The sequence below is a fragment of the Photinus pyralis genome, unplaced genomic scaffold, assembly GCF_008802855.1.
Source record: "Photinus pyralis isolate 1611_PpyrPB1 unplaced genomic scaffold, Ppyr1.3 Ppyr1.4_LG9, whole genome shotgun sequence".
NCBI classification, from domain to species: domain Eukaryota; kingdom Metazoa; phylum Arthropoda; class Insecta; order Coleoptera; family Lampyridae; genus Photinus; species Photinus pyralis.
Genome location: NW_022170878.1, coordinates 22,240,705 through 22,261,682, shown reverse-complemented (window position 1 = coordinate 22,261,682; position 20,978 = coordinate 22,240,705). Strand labels below are relative to the sequence as shown.

At 38.3% G+C, this 20,978-nt stretch overlaps 2 protein-coding genes and 1 long non-coding RNA gene across 4 annotated transcripts in view; 1 reads left to right on the top strand and 2 right to left on the bottom strand.

Annotated features, from left to right (window-relative positions):
• LOC116181465 (proton-coupled amino acid transporter-like protein pathetic) overlaps positions 1-4,949 on the bottom strand; it is a 66,546-nt gene extending 61,597 nt beyond the window's left edge. For both annotated transcript variants that reach the window (XM_031501849.1, XM_031501850.1), the window contains exon 1: positions 4,770-4,949. The gene's annotated coding sequence lies outside the window, so the exon portion shown is untranslated. The remainder of the gene's footprint in view (positions 1-4,769) is intronic.
• An 84-nt stretch (positions 4,950-5,033) lies between these two features.
• Positions 5,034-6,493, top strand: LOC116181466. The gene is made up of 3 exons (XR_004147254.1): positions 5,034-5,149; positions 5,220-5,709; positions 6,182-6,493. It is a non-coding gene; the product is annotated as an uncharacterized LOC116181466 (long non-coding RNA).
• An 8,783-nt stretch (positions 6,494-15,276) lies between these two features.
• Positions 15,277-16,229, bottom strand: LOC116180090 (odorant receptor 4-like). The gene is made up of 3 exons (XM_031499923.1): positions 15,690-16,229; positions 15,380-15,640; positions 15,277-15,333 (listed from the first exon to the last, which is right to left on the bottom strand). The coding sequence occupies exons 1-3, from the start codon at positions 16,227-16,229 to the stop codon at positions 15,277-15,279; spliced, it is 858 nt and encodes a 285-aa protein (XP_031355783.1).
• Positions 16,230-20,978: the final 4,749 nt, after the last annotated feature.

Genomic DNA, 20,978 nt, shown 5'->3' with positions numbered 1-20,978 from the left:
GAACGCTATCTTTCATATTTGTGGCCGGATTTTTACGATTTTAACAGAAGTTGCATCTTACAAATGGGAAATGAATGCAAGTGGAAATGCGCTTTATGTAAATCGTTTACGATTACCTACTTTTTAACTTGTTGTCGTTGTTGCCGGTGCAAGAAGTAAAGAAAAGGGACGCTAAAGGGTGGAAAAGTTTGTTAACGGCGCAGAAGTTGGAAACAATGGAAAATGGCTAGAAGGTTGATATGACATGCTTATTCTCAATATTAGTGGAGGCAGAAGTAAAGGAAAGGGACGTTAAAGGGTGAATAAATTTGTTAAGGGCGCAGAAGCTTGAAACATGATGGAAAATGACTAGAGGGTTGATATGGCATGCTTATTCTCAATATTAGTGGAGGCAGAAGTAAAGGAAAGGGACGTTAAAGGGTGAATAAATTTGTTAAGGGCGCAGAAGCTTGAAACATGATGGAAAATGACTAGAGGGTTGATATGGCATGCTTATTCTCAATATTAGTGGAGGCAGAAGTAAAGGAAAGGGACGTTAAAGGGTGAATAAATTTGTTAAGGGCGCAGAAGCTTGAAACATGATGGAAAATGACTAGAGGGTTGATATGGCATGCTTATTCTCAATATTAGTGGAGGCAGAAGTAAAGGAAAGGGACGTTAAAGGGTGAATAAATTTGTTAAGGGCGCAGAAGCTTGAAACATGATGGAAAATGACTAGAGGGTTGATATGGCATGCTTATTCTCAATATTAGTGGAGGCAGAAGTAAAGGAAAGGGACGTTAAAGGGTGAATAAATTTGTTAAGGGCGCAGAAGCTTGAAACATGATGGAAAATGACTAGAGGGTTGATGTGACACGCTTATTCTCAATATTGGTGGAGGCAGAAGTAAAGGAAAGGGGCGTTAAAGGGTGAAAAGATTTTGTTAAGGGTGCAGAAGCTAGACAGATGCCGGAAAATAGCTAGAGGGTTGATGTGACACGCTTTTTATCGTTGTTGGCGGTGCAAGAAGTAAAGAAAAGGGACGCTAAACGGTGTAAAAGTTTGTTAAGGGTGCAGAAGCTGGAAAGATGACGGAAAATAGCTAGAGGGTTGATGTGACACGCTTTTTATCGTTGTTGGCGGCGCAAGAAGTAAAGAAAATTGACGTTAAAGGGTAAAAAAATTTGTTAAGGGTGCAGAAACTGGAAATATGATGGAAAATGGCTAGAGGGTTGATGTGACACGCTTTTTATCGTTGTTGGTGGCGCAAGAAGTAAAGAAAATTGACGTTAAAAGGTAAAAAAATTTGTTAAGGGTGCAGAAACTGGAAATATGATGGAAAATGGCTAGAGGGTTGATGTGACACGCTTTTTATCGTTGTTGGTGGCGCAAGAAGTAAAGAAAATTGACGTTAAAAGGTAAAAAAATTTGTTAAGGGTGCAGAAACTGGAAATATGATGGAAAATGGCTAGAGGGTTGATGTGACACGCTTTTTATCGTTGTTGGTGGCGCAAGAAGTAAAGAAAATTGACGTTAAAAGGTAAAAAAATTTGTTAAGGGTGCAGAAACTGGAAATATGATGGAAAATGGCTAGAGGGTTGATGTGACACGCTTTTTATCGTTGTTGGTGGCGCAAGAAGTAAAGAAAATTGACGTTAAAAGGTAAAAAAATTTGTTAAGGGTGCAGAAACTGGAAATATGATGGAAAATGGCTAGAGGGTTGATGTGACACGCTTTTTATCGTTGTTGGTGGCGCAAGAAGTAAAGAAAAGGGACGTTAAAGGGTGAACAAATTTGTTAAGGGTGCAGAAGCTGGAAAGATGATGGAAAATGACTAGAGGGTTGATGTGACACGCTTTTTCTCGTTGTTGGCGGTGCAAGAAGTAAAGAAAAGGGACGCTAAAGGGTGAATAAATTTGTTAAGGGCGCAGGAGTTTGAAACATGATGGAAAATGGCTAGAGGTGACACGCTTTTTCTCGTTGTTGGCGGCGCAAGAAATAAAGGAAAGGGACGTTAAAGGGTGAATAAATTTGGTAAGGGTGCAGAAGCTTGAAACATAATGGAAAATGACTAGAGGGTTGATGTGACACGCTTTTTCTAATGCTTGACGGTGCAAAAAGTAAAGACAAAGGACGTCAAATGGTTAAATATTTTTTGCACGATCGGTTATTGTCGGCTACTTACTAATTCATTTTCAAGGCGGTAAGGTGCACTTACCAACCTAGGGCGGTAAGTGTATCATAGCAACGTGCTTAGCAACCAAGTGACAGTTATAGTAACAAGCGACAAGTAGGATATGTGTCAAAAATCAAATTATTGTTTATTAATGTAGAAGTTAAATGTACATTTGCAAGTTACAAAAATTAGTTCGGGAATTAGACAGGCAATTGGAAAACACGGTGTTTACAGATTCTTCACACTCAGCAGTCGATAGAGGTATGAAATAGCAGGTTCTGTTGATGGCAACGAAGATGATGAAGGGTTCCCTGAAGTTCCACATAAAATTTTCTGAGCGGTTTCAATCTTGTTAGTTAATAACTCATTACCACCAAGTACGTGTCATCGGGTGCTTCCGTAAGAAATTTATGGAAATCTGCTTTAGAAAAAACGCTAGATTTTTTGGCTGATACCCAACGTTCTTTCTTTTCAAAAATGCTATCAGCGTACTGTATTTAGAAATATCAACACCCCTTCTTAGAAAAATCATACTTTTCAACATGGAATAATCAAACCATAAGCTTGATGGCGATTTCAATCCTTCACTACGTTGAACAAAATATGCATTGATACATTGATACCTACATTCGAATTTAGTTTATATCAATTATAAATTAATCGTGCAAAAAATAGCGTAAGCACCACGGCCAGTAGGTGCTTAACCGATTTCGGATAATATTGCAAACCTGCGCTCTCGGTTTGCAATTATTATCCTCAACCGGTAAAGTACACCTACTGACCTTAATACTTAATATACTATTGCACCTTACATTTTAATCAATGATTCGTCTCATATCATCCGAAAATGTAAGAGAGTGGATCATAAACACCAATTACGTTATTTTTCACCCATTGAATCCTGTTGTACTCCGTACGGCGCGCCACATCAACCCTCTAGCCATTTTCCATCATTGTTTCAAGTTTCTGCGCCCTTAACAAATGTATTTACGTATCGTTCAAATTGCGTCTTTGGCCAGTTCCAGTGTGCTCCTTGAAAGATAAAGTAGAGGAGCAAAAATGTTAAAAAAAGATAGGCTTCTGGTGCAACTCCTCTCAAATGAGATGGTTGATAGAAATGTTGTCAAAATTGATCATTTTTAGACCGTAGCGGAACAGAATTTGGAATTCCTTCATATGCACAACCTAATTTACCACAAATAGAAGCATAATATTATACCTGGAAAAGAAGTCCATTGCTACGTTAGAAACACATCAAAAACTTAACTACAAAAATGGGCATACGTTCTAAAGATAACAACTTACGACGTTACACTTTCACCTGACTGGTTTTGTATTGTCTTCAAATTGATAGGAAAAATTAATTTCATGGAATTAAAATACGCCTTGTTTTGGATACGAATTTTTAGGTCAAAACTTGTTTACCAGTTTTCAATGGCATCCACACTTACTGGCTTTTACAGCCTCCAACAGGGTCTTCAAGGTTTTTAAGGGCTTTCAATAATCTTTGTGCAGTATTTTATTTATTAGAATGTAGAAAACTCCAAGGGTTTCAAGGGGCATTTAAAGGCCATTATAGGTCCTTAAAAGTCTCCAATAGTTCCTAAACAATCTTACGCTGTAAGCGCCTATATGAGCTTTTAAAGTTTCTAAAAGCCAGCCTTTAAGTTTTAAGTTCCTGAGCTTCCCTTCTCGTTTAAGAACGAGGTTTTTAAAAGGTCTCTTAAAGGCCCTTTAAAAGCTTTTGAAAACCTTAAGAGACGACAAAAACCTTAAGAAACTCTACGGACCGACCCTTTATTATTCTTAGAGAGATCTTTTGAGAGCTTTCTAAATTTATTAACGAGGTCCTAGCGAGTTTATAATTTTGCGGTGTCTGTGCGTCCGTTAGCACGATATCTCGATAACGAATGGACCGATTACGATAAAATTTATTAGGTGGATTCTTTATCAAATTTGTAGAGGGGAGTTCGTGAATTGGCAATGTAGCCCAATAATTAATAAGGAAGGCCCTTTTGACATCTCCGTGAGTTATTAACCGAATTGCATGAAATTCAATATTCGTATAGCTTTAGCCATATAAAACGCAATTCCAAAAATTGAGCCTAATCGATCAGCATTCACAGTGCCCTTTTCGCATCTCGATCATTTATAAACCGAATTGCAAACTTTTTTATATATTTATGAAGGTATTTAAAGAAATTTGATACATAGCCACTTGGAATAAAAGCAAATTTAACGCCAGTTTCAAAATTTCGTTTTGCGCATGCGCAGGGACAACTTTCTTATTTATGGAGGGATTTAAATGAAATTTGATACATAGCCACTTGAAATGAAAGCAAATGTAGCGCCATTTTCCAAATTTGGTTTTGTGTGGGATGTGTAGTGCCAATTAAATGAAATTGCATACATATACACCTTAAGTAAAAGCAAAACTAATATCTGGTTTAAAATTTTGGTTTTGCACATGCTATAGCCATACCCAGGAGCTCGTTTTCTATATTTGTTTAGTTTATTAGTTTTTGAGAGGTGTTATGGGACTTTTAAAGGCCGCGGTGACTGTATCCTCTTCCATTGGATAAGAGGTAAATAGACATCGTTATGGTATACTTACCAACTTGCTGTACTTTAGTCCAAACAGAAACGGGCCAAATTTGGTGCACAGAAGCTCTCGACCAAATCACTCGCTTGCGAATGGAAGCGCGTGTGGACAATTAAAACATAATTTACTGGGGAAATCCGATAATTATAAAAATTCCGTCGACTACCTTAATTGAGTAGCATAAAATCTGTAAGTAATATATCGCAACTGAGCAATAACTGCTTCATAAACCAATGGAAAATATTGGCATGCACTTTTTAGTATTCGCCATTAAGATTAGCGAGCGTGCAATTTATCAGCAGGCGAACATACTGCGTGACACGATTACAACGTGTGTTTATCTGCGTTAATTGCACGTTTTTGATACAAAACTCGTCCAATTAGCACTTCAAGTATGTAGTTTATATGTATAAATGATTAGGTGAATTAATTCAGTCGTATCCGTAAATGTTAAACAAACAGAAAAAGATGGGAAATTTGAAAAATTCCAGGAAACCAAAAAGGTCAAAAAGTCGAAGCAATTGAAAAGGTCGTACCTAAAGCGCCGAGAAGCTGAAGAAGTGGACGCAACGAGGTGATGATAAAACCGAAGACGATAGTGTGATAGATCAGGAAAACAACGATCATGCGAAGAGAATAAAGGAACAGTGAGCAAGCGATGAAGTCAAAAAGGGCCCAAAGATCTATACCTAAGCCTTTTACTATCTCCCTCTAGAGCCATCCCATCCCTCAACGTCCTTCGCCTAAGGATGCTGGAAGGGGCCGCGGCTCTAATCGTCCCAATTGGACTAGAGCGGAACATTCACAAAAGTATGTGGTGTGCCGTCTCGTCGTCTGTGTAGTTCTGTCTGTCTGTCTGTCTGTTTAGTTTGCAGTGCAGAAAAAATGTCGTGCCAAAATACCGTAAACAAAAACTGTAATTAATTCGCCGTTTGCAACCGTTCCCGTCAAGGTAATTAAAGAAATTTTAATTTTAAACGCTTTCGCATTTGGTACGCTGACCGAATTTTATAAAAGGTAAAGCAGTTGTTTAGAGAGGATCTTTTTGCCTTTGCATCTTCGCAAGTTACCTTCGTAAGTACCGTCATTTTTTTGGTTTTTTGTAAATTTACTTCGGCAACCGTACCGTATTTAAATCATCGATCTTTTGCCTTTGGTGTTTTCCTAGTGACATTTGTAAGTACCGTACACATTTGTAGCACTTTCCGTAAATTTATTTTGCGCCGTATTTACCGTTTTTGTATTTTCTTGCACAGAAATTTTTACCACTACGTTTAATTGCAAGGTAAGGTTTTGCTACTTTCTATTCCATTAGTTATAAGGGGGGATGTTGTTTCGCTTTATTGCATTTGCTTTCCCGTAGATACCGCTAATTAATATGTGCTTTGTTTCTTGAGCTACCGTGTCTGTAATTCTGCTTTCAGATCTTTCGCAAGAAGCCGATCACCGCTGCCAGCATGATTTCTGGAGAGCGTTTCTCCGACGTGTTTTCTGTGGCATCCATTTTGCAGTTTCCTAAACCATGCCCAGGGGCAAGTTCTCATCCTCTGGTGTCGTTCGAGTCCGCCCGTCCCGTTCCGCCACTTTCCGGTTGCCGTTTGTGTTGAAAGTGATTTATACTCGATTTAATTATTATACTTTAAATTTAATTTAACTAACTAAACCGTTTAATTTTAAAAGCTCACCGATTGAGTGCGAACTACCGAAGGCTAATAAATAAAAGAAGTTGAAGAGAAGCTGTTGTAGTAATCGGTAAATTGAACGAGCTTATATTGAACGACTTCCCCCATTTTCGAGTAGCAAGGTGTTCGTGTTGTGCCCAAATCTCAGAAATTTGAACAAGCTTGAAAACCTAGTTGAAAACCATAGAGCTCCAAAAATGGCAAAAAGATCGGAACCAGCCAAGGAAGACGAATACGACCTAAGGATTCGCAATAACAGGCGAAATCCTACCGTCTGCTATCATTAAGGGTTTTTTAGGAACTTCCTCTGAGAATCACGTACACCCCAGGGGTGTGACTCCACCGCTTCAGTTGCATTTCATACTCCTTCGATTTTTTAATGGGAAACAGCTACCCTTCGGACATCAACCCAGAATTTCAACCCCTACCAGTAAGTCACTTGGAAGATTTTGTCGTCTCAAGTTCTGCACCGATAGTATTTCGCATCCCCGGCGACCTTTAAAGTGAAAGGAAAATTTCAGTTTACAAGAAAGCCTCCTCGCTTTAACCGGAGATCGCCATTGGTCCGAGCGGATTTCAATTATTTACAGGAAAAAATTTGTCTCCTCAAAGCTGCCCTCCGGACTTCAACCCAGAATATTGACCCCTACCAGAAAGTCACTTGGAAGACTTTCGGTCCCAGCTAAGTAAATATATGCGAAGTGCTTTTCGGGCATAATAGAAAACTCCAGCTTAGAACATTTGAGTGTGAACATGCAAATTCCGCGAGTTTTACAGTAGAATCAATTACTATCTAGAAGGAGAGTAAGAAACTGTGTCATTTTTTACACCATAAAAGGAATTATTGTGCAACCAGAAGAAGTTAAAACTTCATTGTGAAATACAATCGTATAAATTGGAGTCGTTCGGTCAAGGACAGATTATTTAAACGCGCTGACTTATTTTTCGTTACAAAAAATTCAGCTTTGCTCTTGTTAGTGAACAAGGGCGGTCAAACTTGATTGTTGAAATAGGTACATAACTTCGAAAGTGGTAGAAATGAGAAAGCCTTGGGTTTAGTTACCAAATTTCTTCTTTTCTGTGAATAAAAATAATTTTCACGCCCGTTTGCAGTTCTTCTGAAGTACCTCAAATGCCCTTTACGTTTACGTTACCCTCAAGCTTTGCTAAATTTCCCCCTGAAGTTCTCTTCTCAAGTTATATTAAAAAATAAAACAGTGTGACCGATTTGGGGCCAGGGAAGACATTTGTGGTGAATGAAAAACTGAAAAATACTTAAAAACTCGCAAATTCATATTTGGAAAATTAAGTTCAACTTATGAAACCCACAATTGAACATTTTTACTTTAGCTCTCTTCTGCTAAACATAAGTCCCTTATTCGTTCTTCACCTAATGCCTTCGCACCACTTACAGTATGTAGAATGTCTACACAATATATTATAATACAGCATAAAATACTGTACAGTCAGTACATTCTTCAATTACGTGACAAGATACGATTAATTTCGCAACTGCATTTTTGTGCCCTTTAAATTCCACTTCCCACCGTAAAATTAAAGCAGTTACGTGGTGCCTTATGCCTCATTCTGGTTTTTGGGGCGGAACGTTGGTTTTTCCACTTGGCTACTGACGTAGGCACGAAATGAAAGGTAGATCGTATTGCAATTACGACGACGGTATGTTGGTAAACCCCCACGGGCGTTTATTATAAATAATTTAAAACCCTAAATTAGCGTTAGTATTTATTTACATAAGGCGTACCTGCCGATTGTGTGCTAAGGACAGCGGGAAATATTCGTAGGCAATCAGGTTTAATTAATTACTGCAATTAAGCACTTCTTCCGCACGTAATTATATACCAACTTGTCCTTTTGAGGACGTAATCACCGACGGCAAACACACACGCGACTACTTTACCAATTTCACAACCCGTTTTTATAAACAATTTCTGCATGGATAGCTAGGTTTTTCCCTCCTACAAGTAATCCAATTCAGGTATTTTCCAGTCTCAATTATAATAATTAACTAATCCCATACAGATTTGACGAAATTCGCAATTATTGGAGTATGCACATTTTTTCAAATGAATTGTATAAATTTTCAAAAATCTGTCCTAATTTTTACGGACCAATATATTTATTAACGAGCTCCTAGCGAGTTTATAATTTTGCTGTCTGTCCGTCCGTTAGCACGATATCTCGATAACGAATCGACCGATTACGATAAAATTTAGTAGATGGATTCTTTATCAAATTTGTAGATCGGAGTTCGTGAATTGGCACTGTAGCCCAAAAAATAAGGAAGGCCCTTTTGACGTTTCCGTGAGATATGAACCGAATTGCTTGAAATTCAATTTGCGTATAGCTTTAGCCGTATAAAACGCAATTCCAAAAATTAAGCCTAATCGATCAACATTCACAGTGCCCTTTTCGCATCTCGACCATTTATAAGCCGAATTGCAAACTTTTTTTATGAAAGTATTTCAATGAAATGGAGCTCGTTTTCTATATTTGTTTAGTTTATTAAATTAGACACTCAGATGACCCGAAAACTGGTACTTGCAACAGTACTTGTTTCATGGAATTGTGGACGATGTAACAGAAATCGATGTATTGTCCAGGGGATGCAAGTACCTATGCATTATTTTCATGAACTTATTCCTCAAAAATTTCTGCAAATCTTTTAATTATTCTGTTTCTTCGAACTCTCTTAAATCTCTGCTTTATATTTTTAGCGCATTTTTTAAGAATGTGGTATTGTTTGCGTTTTGTCCGTCCGTCCGTCCGTCCGGATCCACTTCTACCGTTTTGAACTACTTCTAAGAGAATGGTCCTAGAGTCCTGGAATGTTTTGCAGTAGGTAGCCTATACCTTGAAGGTGTGCCAGACGGCCATCTAAAAGGGGGCCCCGCACGAATTATTTCCTGAGATGCTGTTTTTGAAAGTAAAACGTGCATTGCGTTTACATAATTATAATAATAATAATAATAATAATAATAATAATAGGCATTTATTGAGCTAAACATGATATTACATATTCTAATGAATAAAAAAAAAATAAAAAAAAAAAGCATGTTAGCTCAAAGGGGCGAAAGTTCAGACTGGTGGGCACCCAAGAGGGTACCACACTGTCTGTTCTACCACTTAACCCCATTCTATCGAGCTTTTAATACTCGACCACAAATGGCAGAATTGCATAATTTGGGTTTGTGCCAAACTTTAAGTGACTCAACAGTTTCAAGTACTCCGCTGTCTATCCATAAGTAAGGTATACATTGCTTTTTTAAAAGATTTTAGAGAAGAAAACTTTGAATCAGTGAAAACGTTGTAATAGGAATTATAAATTTTTGAAGCATTGTAAGTGAAACATCTTTGAAAAATACTGGTATTATGACTTGGTAAAGAAGTGAAGTTTTTGTTTCTAATATTGACATTATGCCTAAATTTAATTTTGCTGTATAGGTAATCTGGTGTTTTCGTGGAAATGATGTTGTATAAGAGGCATGCTGCGTGTAACACTCTACGATTTGACATGTTAAGCCATTTAACCTCACTTAACTTATTACTAACATGCTCATATCTTTTTAGACCAAAGATGAGCCTAAGACAAGAGTTTTGCATGCGTTGCACTCGTTTGACGTCACTTGCGTCCAGGCATGGGCCGTATATATATTAAAATGTGATAGAACTAAGGATTCGCAAAGCATTACCTTAATCTTACGATTGAGGCTATGCCTTAAATTAAAGATCATTTTTAGATTAAGATAGGCTTTTCGAAGGAGTCCTGACACGTGACTTTTAAAACGAAGTTGATTATCTACCACAACACCTAGATTTCTGACACTGTACACTACAGGAAGCAAACTGTCTTTAATTTGTATTGCAACTTGCGAGATGTTATTGTTTCGGATTTTGTTTCGACCAAATAACATGACACTGCACTTGTTAATATTAAGTTTTAGACCATGCATTTCAGAAGTGTTTACTAAACTTTGCAAATCAGAATTTATGAGGCTATTCGCATCCTCAATTTTATGAGCTGGAAATGTATAGAATAACTGCGTGTCATCCGCATAGAGGTGATACATACAATGTTTAAGACAATCTTGTATTTTGCTGGTATAGATGATGTACAACAATGGTCCTAAGACAGATCCCTGTGGTACACCCGCCATAACAGAGAGAGAGAGAGGTAGACACATTTCCATCAAGCCTAGTACACTGAGTGCGGTTGGATATATAACTTTCAATCAGGTGCACAGCCGAAGTGCTGAAACTATTGTACTTAAGGATGGATGTAAGCAATTTATGAGAAATTCTATCGAATGCTTTTGAATAATCTAATAATATCAGCATAGTTAAGTTATTTTTGTCAATCGCAGATAAGATTGTATCGGTTACAAATGCAAGTGCCGTATTACAGCTATGCCCCGGACGAAAACCTGACTGCATCGGAGGTAACATTTTCTCACTGTTTAAGAAGTGTTGTATTTGTGAAGCCATGATCTTTTCAAGAACTTTTGACAAGCAGGGAAGAATACTAATTGGCCGTAGGTCCTTAAAATCTTGAGCATTCTTTATCTTAGGTAGCGGTACCACAATGGCGTTCTTCCAAGCATTGGGAAAAGTCGATTAATTGGTCTCAGATTTTGCATACGCATGCCTTTAGTGGTGCTAAGTTAAACTGTAGGAAATGGAAGGGGGGGTGGGGTGGGGGCAAACACACGTTCTACCCTTCATGGTATTCCAATGAAAGGTCTCATCGAAATAACTTTCCCGTGCGACTCTTGTTCGAGATCAGTGAGCGACGGGGCTGGGGGGGGGGGGGTATGGAAATAGGTATTGAATACCCCCAGACCCCCCGGTGCTATTTTCTTGATCAAGACGTTCAGGCCTAAGACCTCTGTTATAGCTCTTCGTAAAAGACACCATCTTTTCCTAAAATTATGATGAAAACCGAAAGCAGGAAATATGTTGGGGAAGAAAGTACAACTAGGGGGTGTGAGGGGTATGGAATACGACTCAGGAAAGAAAGAAAAATTCAACATTCATTTCCTTACAAGTTGATATGATATTTTATCTAGTTATCATCTGATAGTCATTTATCGTTATTGTCAAGGTTCATTGAATTGTCTAGTTGATTTCTTTAAGCTAATAAAAGCCATATTTCCAGTGGTTACAAATATTTATATCACAAGTATCATAAGACCTTCGGCCACTGGGGGGTATTCCATACTTCCTCGAAACGATCATGTCGAAGGGCTTTCATAACCGAATTTTTCTAAAAATTATGATACAAACCCAAACCAGTAAATATTTTGGGGAAGAAAGTACAACAGGGGGTGGGGGGGGGTCTGGAGGAACGACAGAAAAATAAACAAGTATATCATTACAGTTGCCTACTTCTGTTATAGTTTTTCGTAAAGAACACCGACCCTTCCTAAAAATGGTGATACAAACCCAAAAAAGCACTAAATATTTAGGGGAAGAAAGTACAACCAGGGGGTCGGAGGGGGGGGGGGTATGGAATAATACTCCTCAGGAAAGAAAGAAAACTTCAACGTTCATTTCCTTATACGTATCATAAGATCTTCGGCCACTGGGGGATATGGAGTACCTCCCAGGCCTCTCCGGTGCAACTTTCTTAATCAAAACGTTCACTCTTAAGGCCTCTGCTATAGTTCTTCGTAAAAGACACCAACTCTTCCTAAAAACTATGATGTAAGCCGAAAGCAGCAGACATTTAGGGGAAGAAAATACAACCTGGGGATCTGGGGGGTATGGTGAGAAAAAGTGTTTTTCCGAGAAATTTTGGTGCAGTCGATTTTTGGTAAAAAGGAAGGTTATACACTACCTTTTTTTGAGGCCCGAAGAAAAAATTGTCTCAGATCTACCCGGAAAAAAATTTTTCTTATAGAATGTGGCCTGTAGAATCCACAATTTCAAACAGTCCCAAGATCAGGCTACTAGTTCAAAAGTTACAGCCCTTTGAATTTTTTTTCGAAATTGGTTTCTAGTTTATAATTTTTGATTGAGAAGTCTAATCGAAAAAGTACGAATTGTTTTGGATTCTACGCACCAAAATTAGTAAGAAAAAGTGTTTTCCCGAGAAATTTTGGTGCAGTCGATTTTTGGTAAAAAGGAAGGTTATACACTGCCTTTTTTTGAGGCCCTAAAAAAAATTGTCTCAGATCGACCCGGAAAAAAATTTTCTTATAGAATGTGGCCTGTAGAATCTGCAATTTCAAACAGTCCCAAGATTGGGCTTTGAATTTTTTTTCGAAATTGGTTCTAGTCTATAACTTTTGATTTAGAAGTCTGATCGAAAAAGTACGAATTGTTTTGGATTCTACGCACCAAAATTAATAAGAAAAAGTGTTTTCCCGAGAAATTTTGGTGCAGTCGATTTTTGGTAAAAAGGAAGGTTATACACTGCCTTTTTTGAGCCCGAAAAAAAAATTGTCTCAGATCGACCCGGAAAAAATTTTTCTTATATAATGTGGCCTGTAGAATCAACAATTTCAAACGGTCCCAAGATTGGGCTACTAGTTCAAAAGTTACAGCCCTTTGAATTTTTTTTCGAAATTGGTTTCTAGTCTATAAATTTTGATTGAGAAGTCTGATCGAAAAAGTACGAATTGTTTTGGATTCTACGCACCAAAATTAATAAGAAAAAGTGTTTTCCCGAGAAATTTTGGTGCAGTCGTTTTTTGGTAAAATATGAAGGTTATACACTGCCTTTTTTTGAGGCCCTAAAAAAATTGTTTCAGATCGACCGGGAAAAAAATTTTCATATAGAATGTGGCCTGTAGAATCCATAATTTCAAACAGTTCCAAGTTAGGCTACTAGTTCAAAAGTTACAGCCCTTTGAATTTTCTTTCGAAATTGGTTTCTAGTCTATAACTTTTGATTGAGAAGTCTGATCGAAAAAGTACGAATTGTTTGGGATTCTACGCACCAAAATTAATAAGAAAAAGTGTTTTCCGAGAAATTTTGGTGCAGTCGATTTTTGGTAAAAAGGAAGGTTATACACTGCCTTTTTTTGAGGCCCTAAAAAAAATTGTCTCAGATCGACCCGGAAAAAAAATTTTCTTATAGAATGTGGCCTGTAGAATCTACAATTTCAAACGGTCCCAAGATTAGGCTACTAGTTCAAAAGTTACAGCCCTTTGAATTTTTTTTCGAAATTGGTTTCTAGTCTATAACTTTTGATTGAGAAGTCTGATCAAAAAAGTACGAATTGTTTTGGATTCTACGCACCAAAATTAGTAAGAAAAAGTGTTTTCCCGAGAAATTTTGGTGCAGTCGATTTTTGGTAAAAAGGAATTTAAAAATTTAAAATTATGATACAAGTGCCAAAAGCACTAAATATTTTGACGAAGAAGGCACGACCGGGGGTCGGGGGATATGGAGTACCCCCAGGAAAGACAGAAAAATTCAATGTAGATTTCCTTACACTTTGTGATGGAACCGAATTAGCCCGCTAAAATTCGATTTAAATATTCCCGAAAACGACCCTGGTGCGACGAAAAAGTCAAGATTACCTTTGTTTCGTTTCCGTGGAACACGTGTTTTTTTCTTCTCTGCTGTACATTGAATGGGCCATAATTTACAATAAAAGTGCTAGTGGGTTGGACTGGCCCTAGAGATGTCTGAATGAATGGGTTGGGGTCCCGCTTAGTCGTACATGAGGGCGCTGGCTAGGCCCGGCCTAACTTGCGCAGGGATTCGCTAAAAGCGTGTGGCGTGTTCCCGTTGTGACCTTTTGTTTTGTTAACAAGTTGGGATATCCTTCCTATGTGAAAGGCTCTTCTGAGAGGCCAACTCCTAGCGATTTCATACAATGCTGACATGTCATGACCAGAGCAACTAAAGACTACTCGGTGTGGGAGTTGGACTGGTCATCCAATATCCAAACCTATTATATGAAATTATTATAATGTTTTAATGATTGTTTTTTGTTATGTGTGTGAAATATTGATTCTTTAGGAGCCTGGGGTTCGACATTGTATTGATGTACTTGACAACATACATTTGTGCCATTACAGACAACTAATTTTGCTATAAAGTTCAATATTAATTTGTTGGCTGGGTTTTTTTCTTGGTTAGTTCTTTTTTCCCAGCCTATTGTTATATTTGTATACTCGGTGAACTACCATTTTCTAAATTTAATCTTGCAAAGCGAATTATTTGGATTAAATCTCCGTTTTTAAAGCATGTACTTGTTTTCTTGTATTCCTTACTTAATTCTCACTCCGACAGGCAACACATATCTTGTAGCGACTCTTAAAAACACAACGTAGTAAATGGTCCTATCATTCAGTTATTCAAGTTAGGTAGCTTTGTCTAGACGATCACGTGCCATGGGGTTCAGTTAGTTTGGGAGGGAAAGTTTTGAATTTTAGATCTTGAGTTGCGCAGTCTCTCGGGGCTGGCCTGGGTACAGCACAACTTCTCTTCGGGCGCTGGCGGAAATACCCCCCAGCCTCTCCGCTGCCACGTTCTTCCACAAAACGTTCAGGCCTAAGGCCTCTGTTATAGTTTTTCGTAAAGAGCACTGACTCTCCCTAAAAATTATGATAGACTACCATATTTATTTTTATAACATTATATAAGCGTAAATATTATTTTAAAACTTCACTCTGGCAGAGATCGGACAGTACTATTTGAGAAAAATGCTGTAAAATTAGACTTTCGGACTGTTCTAAGTTGGCATTAAAACATTTATATTTCTATAAGTAAATGTGCGAGTTATAAGAAAAAATCGTGAAAATTGAATAGATACAAAATTTTCTTGTGGAACCCCCAAAGTGCAATCATACGTAATTTCCGTAACTTAGACCTTCTTCAAATTCTGTAACAGCATAAAATACGAGATCGAAGCTTTCGCTACCTACAAGCCATATTTCTTGAAGCGACCAAGAATAGTATATGCTTACCGTGAGAGATGTAGCGATTTCCAACGGTGCAAATTTTCCGATAGTAAATTTGACCGACTTTTGCCATCTTCCGATCACCATTATAATCATTTTCTGAAATCTCAAATCAGTGCCGATGAAGTCAATTTGGTAGCACGAATACGCAATCTCCGCGCTTTCTATCATGACTACGTTAGAGAGGTAGCAGTCAATGAAGAACGGCAAAAAGCCCATTAGTAGATAAAAAATGAGACGAAGAGACGCGATGCTAAAGATCGGGCACTGTGTAACAAATACTCATTAATAAATTTCATGATGTCGAAATACTTACGTCTACCAGAAGGTACAGTATTAAACATGTAAATACCGATAAAATGATAAAATTGAAGAGTATGCATCTGTTGAAGATTGTCTCAATTACTTCAGCAATTTTCATGAGTGATTCGTGGTACGTAAGGGCACCCTTCATCTGACTATGAAGGTATTTCCATGGAATATCACTGCTAACCATCGCACTTTGGGGTAGTCCTCGTTCTTGGCAGTAAACCTCTTTGGCGTTTTCCACTATTTCTTTGAGATTCATGCTTAGATGCTTAAAATGCATGCGTAAATGTGTCATGGCGCACACTTTCAATACGTTAATCAATAAATACTCGTGACAGGTTGCAAGGTAGACAAGAACTTGGCATAGGAAGCAACCCGCATATCCGATGAAATCCAGGGTCCACTCTGGCATAGACCCGAATGGTAAACCATTGCCGTTAGTGGAGAAGAACCATCCCCCAAGAGCCAGTACCCACAATACTGGTGCTAATGGACAAGCTCCGTCGCCCTTAAAAACATCAGTAGTCTTTTCTTTCAGCACATGCATTTTTACCACTCGAGCGATGAAGGTGCTTAACGCCTCCAGATGCTCATCTCGACCTTTCTTTCCCCACACATCAACTTCCTCAAGCAAGTCGAGCAACGTGGCGAAATGTCATCTCCAAATCCTTGCCGCCATAACAAACGGAGGGGCTAATTTCGTTGGATTTCAGTGAGAAAATTACGTGTGCAGTGTATACATACTAATTAGTAAACCGATGCCGTGCATGACCTCCTCAACTTTCTCACTCAAATCCCATTCCATTGAGTGTACAATTCCCCAATAAGCGCAAAAGAAAAACGGAAATAGACACATGTACACATTATCGCTGCTTTCTATATCCGTATAAAGCACTAGTCCGGTTAATCGCATCCAGTTTCTTATTTTCGAAAAATACTTCACCATCGTCGACGGTTTCCAATTCAAAAAAGCGTTTTCTTTTATGTAATTTTCAGGTGTTATAACGGCGATAATTTGTGTTCTGGGGTACTTTTTACTTTTGATCAATACGTACCATTAATATCTCAAAAGAACTGATCGACCGACCTGATTACTCTGCTATTCTATATTTTTTAAAGCATTTTACCTTTTAAAAAATCGTGATGCTTCCCCATATGAGAAAATAACCATCACATTTATCTCAGATTTTCTGTGAGGTCATACGAAGTCCCTTTCTTTCTAAGTTGTAGATATTTTTTAAAGAAAGATTCTGTGAAAATCCCTTAGGGACGTTTCTCACTTGTTAGGTACTCTCTGAGAGTTCTATAGAAATCCTGCTGGTATTCAAACATTTTTAGGGTTTCTTCAGTCTCTTTGAAGAGATTCATTACAGATCCTAAAGTGGAATTTTAAGTTTAGATGCATAAGGTCTTAAGAAACCTTAAAAAATGGTTGAGATACATACAAATTAAAAGAAGAATAAGCGAAATTTACTCCATGACACCCAAAACCATCTGGAACCAAGTTTAGGCAGAAGATAATCCACCCGATTCGTTTCCTCCAAGGACAACTGTAAATCAGGTTCGGAGAAGTGAGTTGTGGTGGCACGGACCACGATAGCTCCAAGAAGGACCAAGTGCGAGGGACTCCACGCACGTCCCAGAGACACAAGAAGAAAGGTAACCGAACTCAGCATACAGAAACAGGATTCCATCACGACCAGGTTTTCCTCCGTTGATAAAATGAATAGCATACTGCCGTCTGGTCCGTCGGGAGGTCAGAAGCTTGAATAAGACGGGTATACTGCAAGTCACCCAGACCTGCATCATTGCAGACGATTGAACATTATTTAAAGCTATAAGATAATACCCGACCGAACTTACTTGCTTGGATGATGATTAGGATTTACAACCCTCACTCTAAAAGTACTGAAAGAATAGTATTATAATCTTTTAAATTATGAATGAGTGATGCAACAGAGTCGGATATTTTTCAATACAAATTACAGCTCGTCCCCTCTTTCGAGGAGCCTGCTATGCTACCGGGTCCGGCTTCTTGGAACTACCAGGCGAGGAGTCCAGAAAGGTGTGGCGTTAACGAAATATCGAAGTGGTCGAGAACTAACCTAGTGATGAGGTAACTAAGGAGATGGGGAGAATAATAAACAACAGTAATTTTGTAACGTTTGAAATAAAAACCTTTCTACTTTTAACATTCAGTGGTCTACGAATATTTGTTTAGTATTCGCTAAAACCCACAAAGAGTTTGCCTAGATTATCGTCCATGCAGTTGCCACGAGTAATGCGGAAATGTGATCTCACCTGGGCAGAGTCGCTTGCTCAGGGCTTGGTTGCGAGCCCCTTCCCAAGAGAAAGGCCCGGTATCTCTTCCTACCAATTCTTCTGCTTTCTGGTAGTTTCTTATTTTTATCTTTCCACAACAAAACGACCTCCCACCTTTCTTTATTCCTTTTTTCTGTATTTTTCATCATTTTTAGCGTCTTTCTATCCTCCGAAGATCGCAAGTTGTATTTATAAATTTTTACTCCAAAATCTTCTATTCCAAAGCTTTGCTTCACTATCTCATGTAAGGTTCCTAGATCTTCTGTTTCTTCTTCGATTTTTCCATACAAAATTTGTTCTGTGTTTAAATCAATTCAGTAGTTTCCATCATTGTTCCACACGCTATCCATCCAAAAGGGGCATCTGCTATAATAGGAGCTTCATGTAGACCATTAACGAGCTGTCCAACTCTGGTACCATTCCAAGTGACTTCCGGGGGGTACCCTGGGTGGTACCAACATTATTAACACCCGCCTTTACAACTGTACCTAGGCGTATTATTATTTCGTATTATAGGGAGCACCGTTTAACTATCTAAAAGTGAATCTCATCTCAAAAGATTTTTAATTTTCCTTTTGAATAGTTGCGACTGATAAACATGTGGAACCTTTTACAAAAAAAGCAGACAGGTAACTAAAGGAAACTTTGTAACGTGTAGTACCCACTGTGGGCAGGAATTTGGAAGTCCATAATATTCCTTAATCTACTAACATGAAGGTGTAACAGTATTTCTGTACAGCTTATTTAAACTTTTATTTTTACGTGATTCAAGTGTCCAGTCTAAATGTAATCATGACTCCCAAGTATGAGTGATGTGACTGAATGGGAATGCATTTAAAGGAGAATTGTTTATTTTAAGTTATTGTAGCTGAGTATGCATTTCAAAGATAGCCGCTATGACGCAGAAAGAGAATTAAATATAAGTAAATATCGCGACGTAAATAGAATTGCATTCATCGTATGTAAATAGGTAAACTAGGGTACAAAACTGCATAGAAATAGCGAGTATTAACGCTAAGGTCAAAGTCCGAGTCATTGTAAATAATTAGTTGAGAGCTAGTAGAGCGATTCAAATCCGTCTATCTTCCGCTGCCAAAGTGTCAATAGCTTAAGTTACGGGCGTTCAAACTATTTATACATGTGCGAGTTTGCGCGATAAAGCGAATTGAGGTCAGTGGATACTAAGTGAGAAAGTATAAATACGGGGATTTCAAGCACCAGGATGACCGAGGCACGTGGCGCAGTGGATGCGCTCACCGATGCTATTCGGAAGGTTGTGGGTTCGAATCCCGCTGCCGACTGCTCTGTCTGGGGTTTTGTCAGGGGGTTTTCCTCAGACATACGTAGCTTCGCATAATGCTAGCATTATGTTGAAATCTACGAGGCGAATGCTGGAGCAGTACTCTCCCCCTCAGCACCCTATCTCCGTTCCTTCCGTTCCCATCCCTAACTTTACCCATCCTAACAATCCCGTTCTCTGGCTGAAGAGGGCCAGGAAGCCCTGAGCAGCCCGCCTCCGGTATCCCTGTAGTCAGGGGTGCCGGAGGAATGAAACACGTTGGCCTTTTTCCTTTTTCCTTTGCACCAGGAGAGAGTTGCCCGTCGCCGTTTTACGGAGCAACATCTATGTCAGTCGCGCCCGCAAATTATAAGCGTGCAGTTCAATAAAGCGTTAAGGCGACTTTTATAAGAAAAGCAAGCAAAAGAACCGAGTGAAATAATCTCCATCGAGCCAGCGTAGGAGACGAAAACGTTTCTTCCCAGCGCGCCGAAGAAAATTGGAAATTTACGAAATTACAGAAGACAAGGATTCCGTTGTCGGTACGTGCGCAATCCAGCTGGAGAGTACCAAACTGAGATCGAGATAAACCAGCCTGCCTGTGATTGGTCCAGCTCAAAAGCGAACAGCAACCTGCAGTGGGCGGTCCGAATTCATTCGACTTCCACATCGATCGTGCGACAAAGTGACCTCCAAGTCCTGGTGCACTTATGAACTCGAGGTATTTGTAGACAATAATTCGTTGTAGTTCGCCTCGTTGTAGATTTATTAATTCGTTGTAGTTCGCCTCGTGGTCGATTCATTATTTCGTTGTATTTTTCTTATTACAAAACTATTATAAATTGGTATGTTTGTAAAGGCGATTTAAATTACCTACTAGTGTTGCGTTCAATTTAGTGCTTATCAGCACTATTTGCATTCATTTAAACGACTCGAACCTGTAAGCGTTACTACACGCATTTACAGCAGTTTTGTGGTGAATTTCATATCATGCGTTTATCAAATTTATTAAAGAACTTCTCCATAATAATTTCTCCCATCTTGAATCACAGATTTATTTATTTTAACGGATACTCTACCCTAACTCTTTGTTTTTTATCACTCTCAACTTGTGATCGGTTCAAAAGCGTTATCTACGTACACCTTGGGGTGTAGTGACAACAAGTTTTTAACTTAGTCGTTACACCTAAGGACGTTACAAATGATATTTTAGTTATTTTCATTTTGGACATTTTTTACATTTACATTTATACATAGGTTATAGGTTTCTGTTACAACAAGAATGTAAATAAATGGTTGTTATTATTATTATTATAATTTAAATAGTGATGCAATAGAGTCGGATATTTTTCAATACAAATTACAGCTATTACAAGACGAGCCTATATATTTACCAGATGTATGATCATGATCTGACATTCTTCAAATCAAATTATATTTCACATATATTACTACTATTAGTATTTATGTAATTATTTGTATTGATATCGCCTTAAGCACTTGGTTTATTCGGAAAAAATGTTGTGTTCTGTTATTTATTGATATCACCTAAAACACAATTTCTTCAGGTGCTACTTCTCAAATTCTTCTCAAATCAGATTTATTTATAATTGTATACCGGCCAAAATGTGCGATGCTTCCTCCTATAAAATGGTTCATGCGTTCCCTAAACCAGATCCTGTCAAAAACGGGTAT

Bases quoted from the DNA above. Each gene is read 5' to 3' on its own strand.
- LOC116180090 (XM_031499923.1), bottom strand. From the start codon at position 16,229: ATGCATGTGCTGAAAGAAAAGACTACTGATGTTTTTAAGGGCGACGGA. The intron at 15,641-15,689 runs GTAAGTATTTCG...TTTGTTACACAG, and splicing joins TACTGTACCTTCTGGTAGAC to TGCCCGATCTTTAGCATCGC. The intron at 15,334-15,379 runs GTAAGCATATAC...TATGGCTTGTAG, and splicing joins AAATCGCTACATCTCTCACG to GTAGCGAAAGCTTCGATCTC.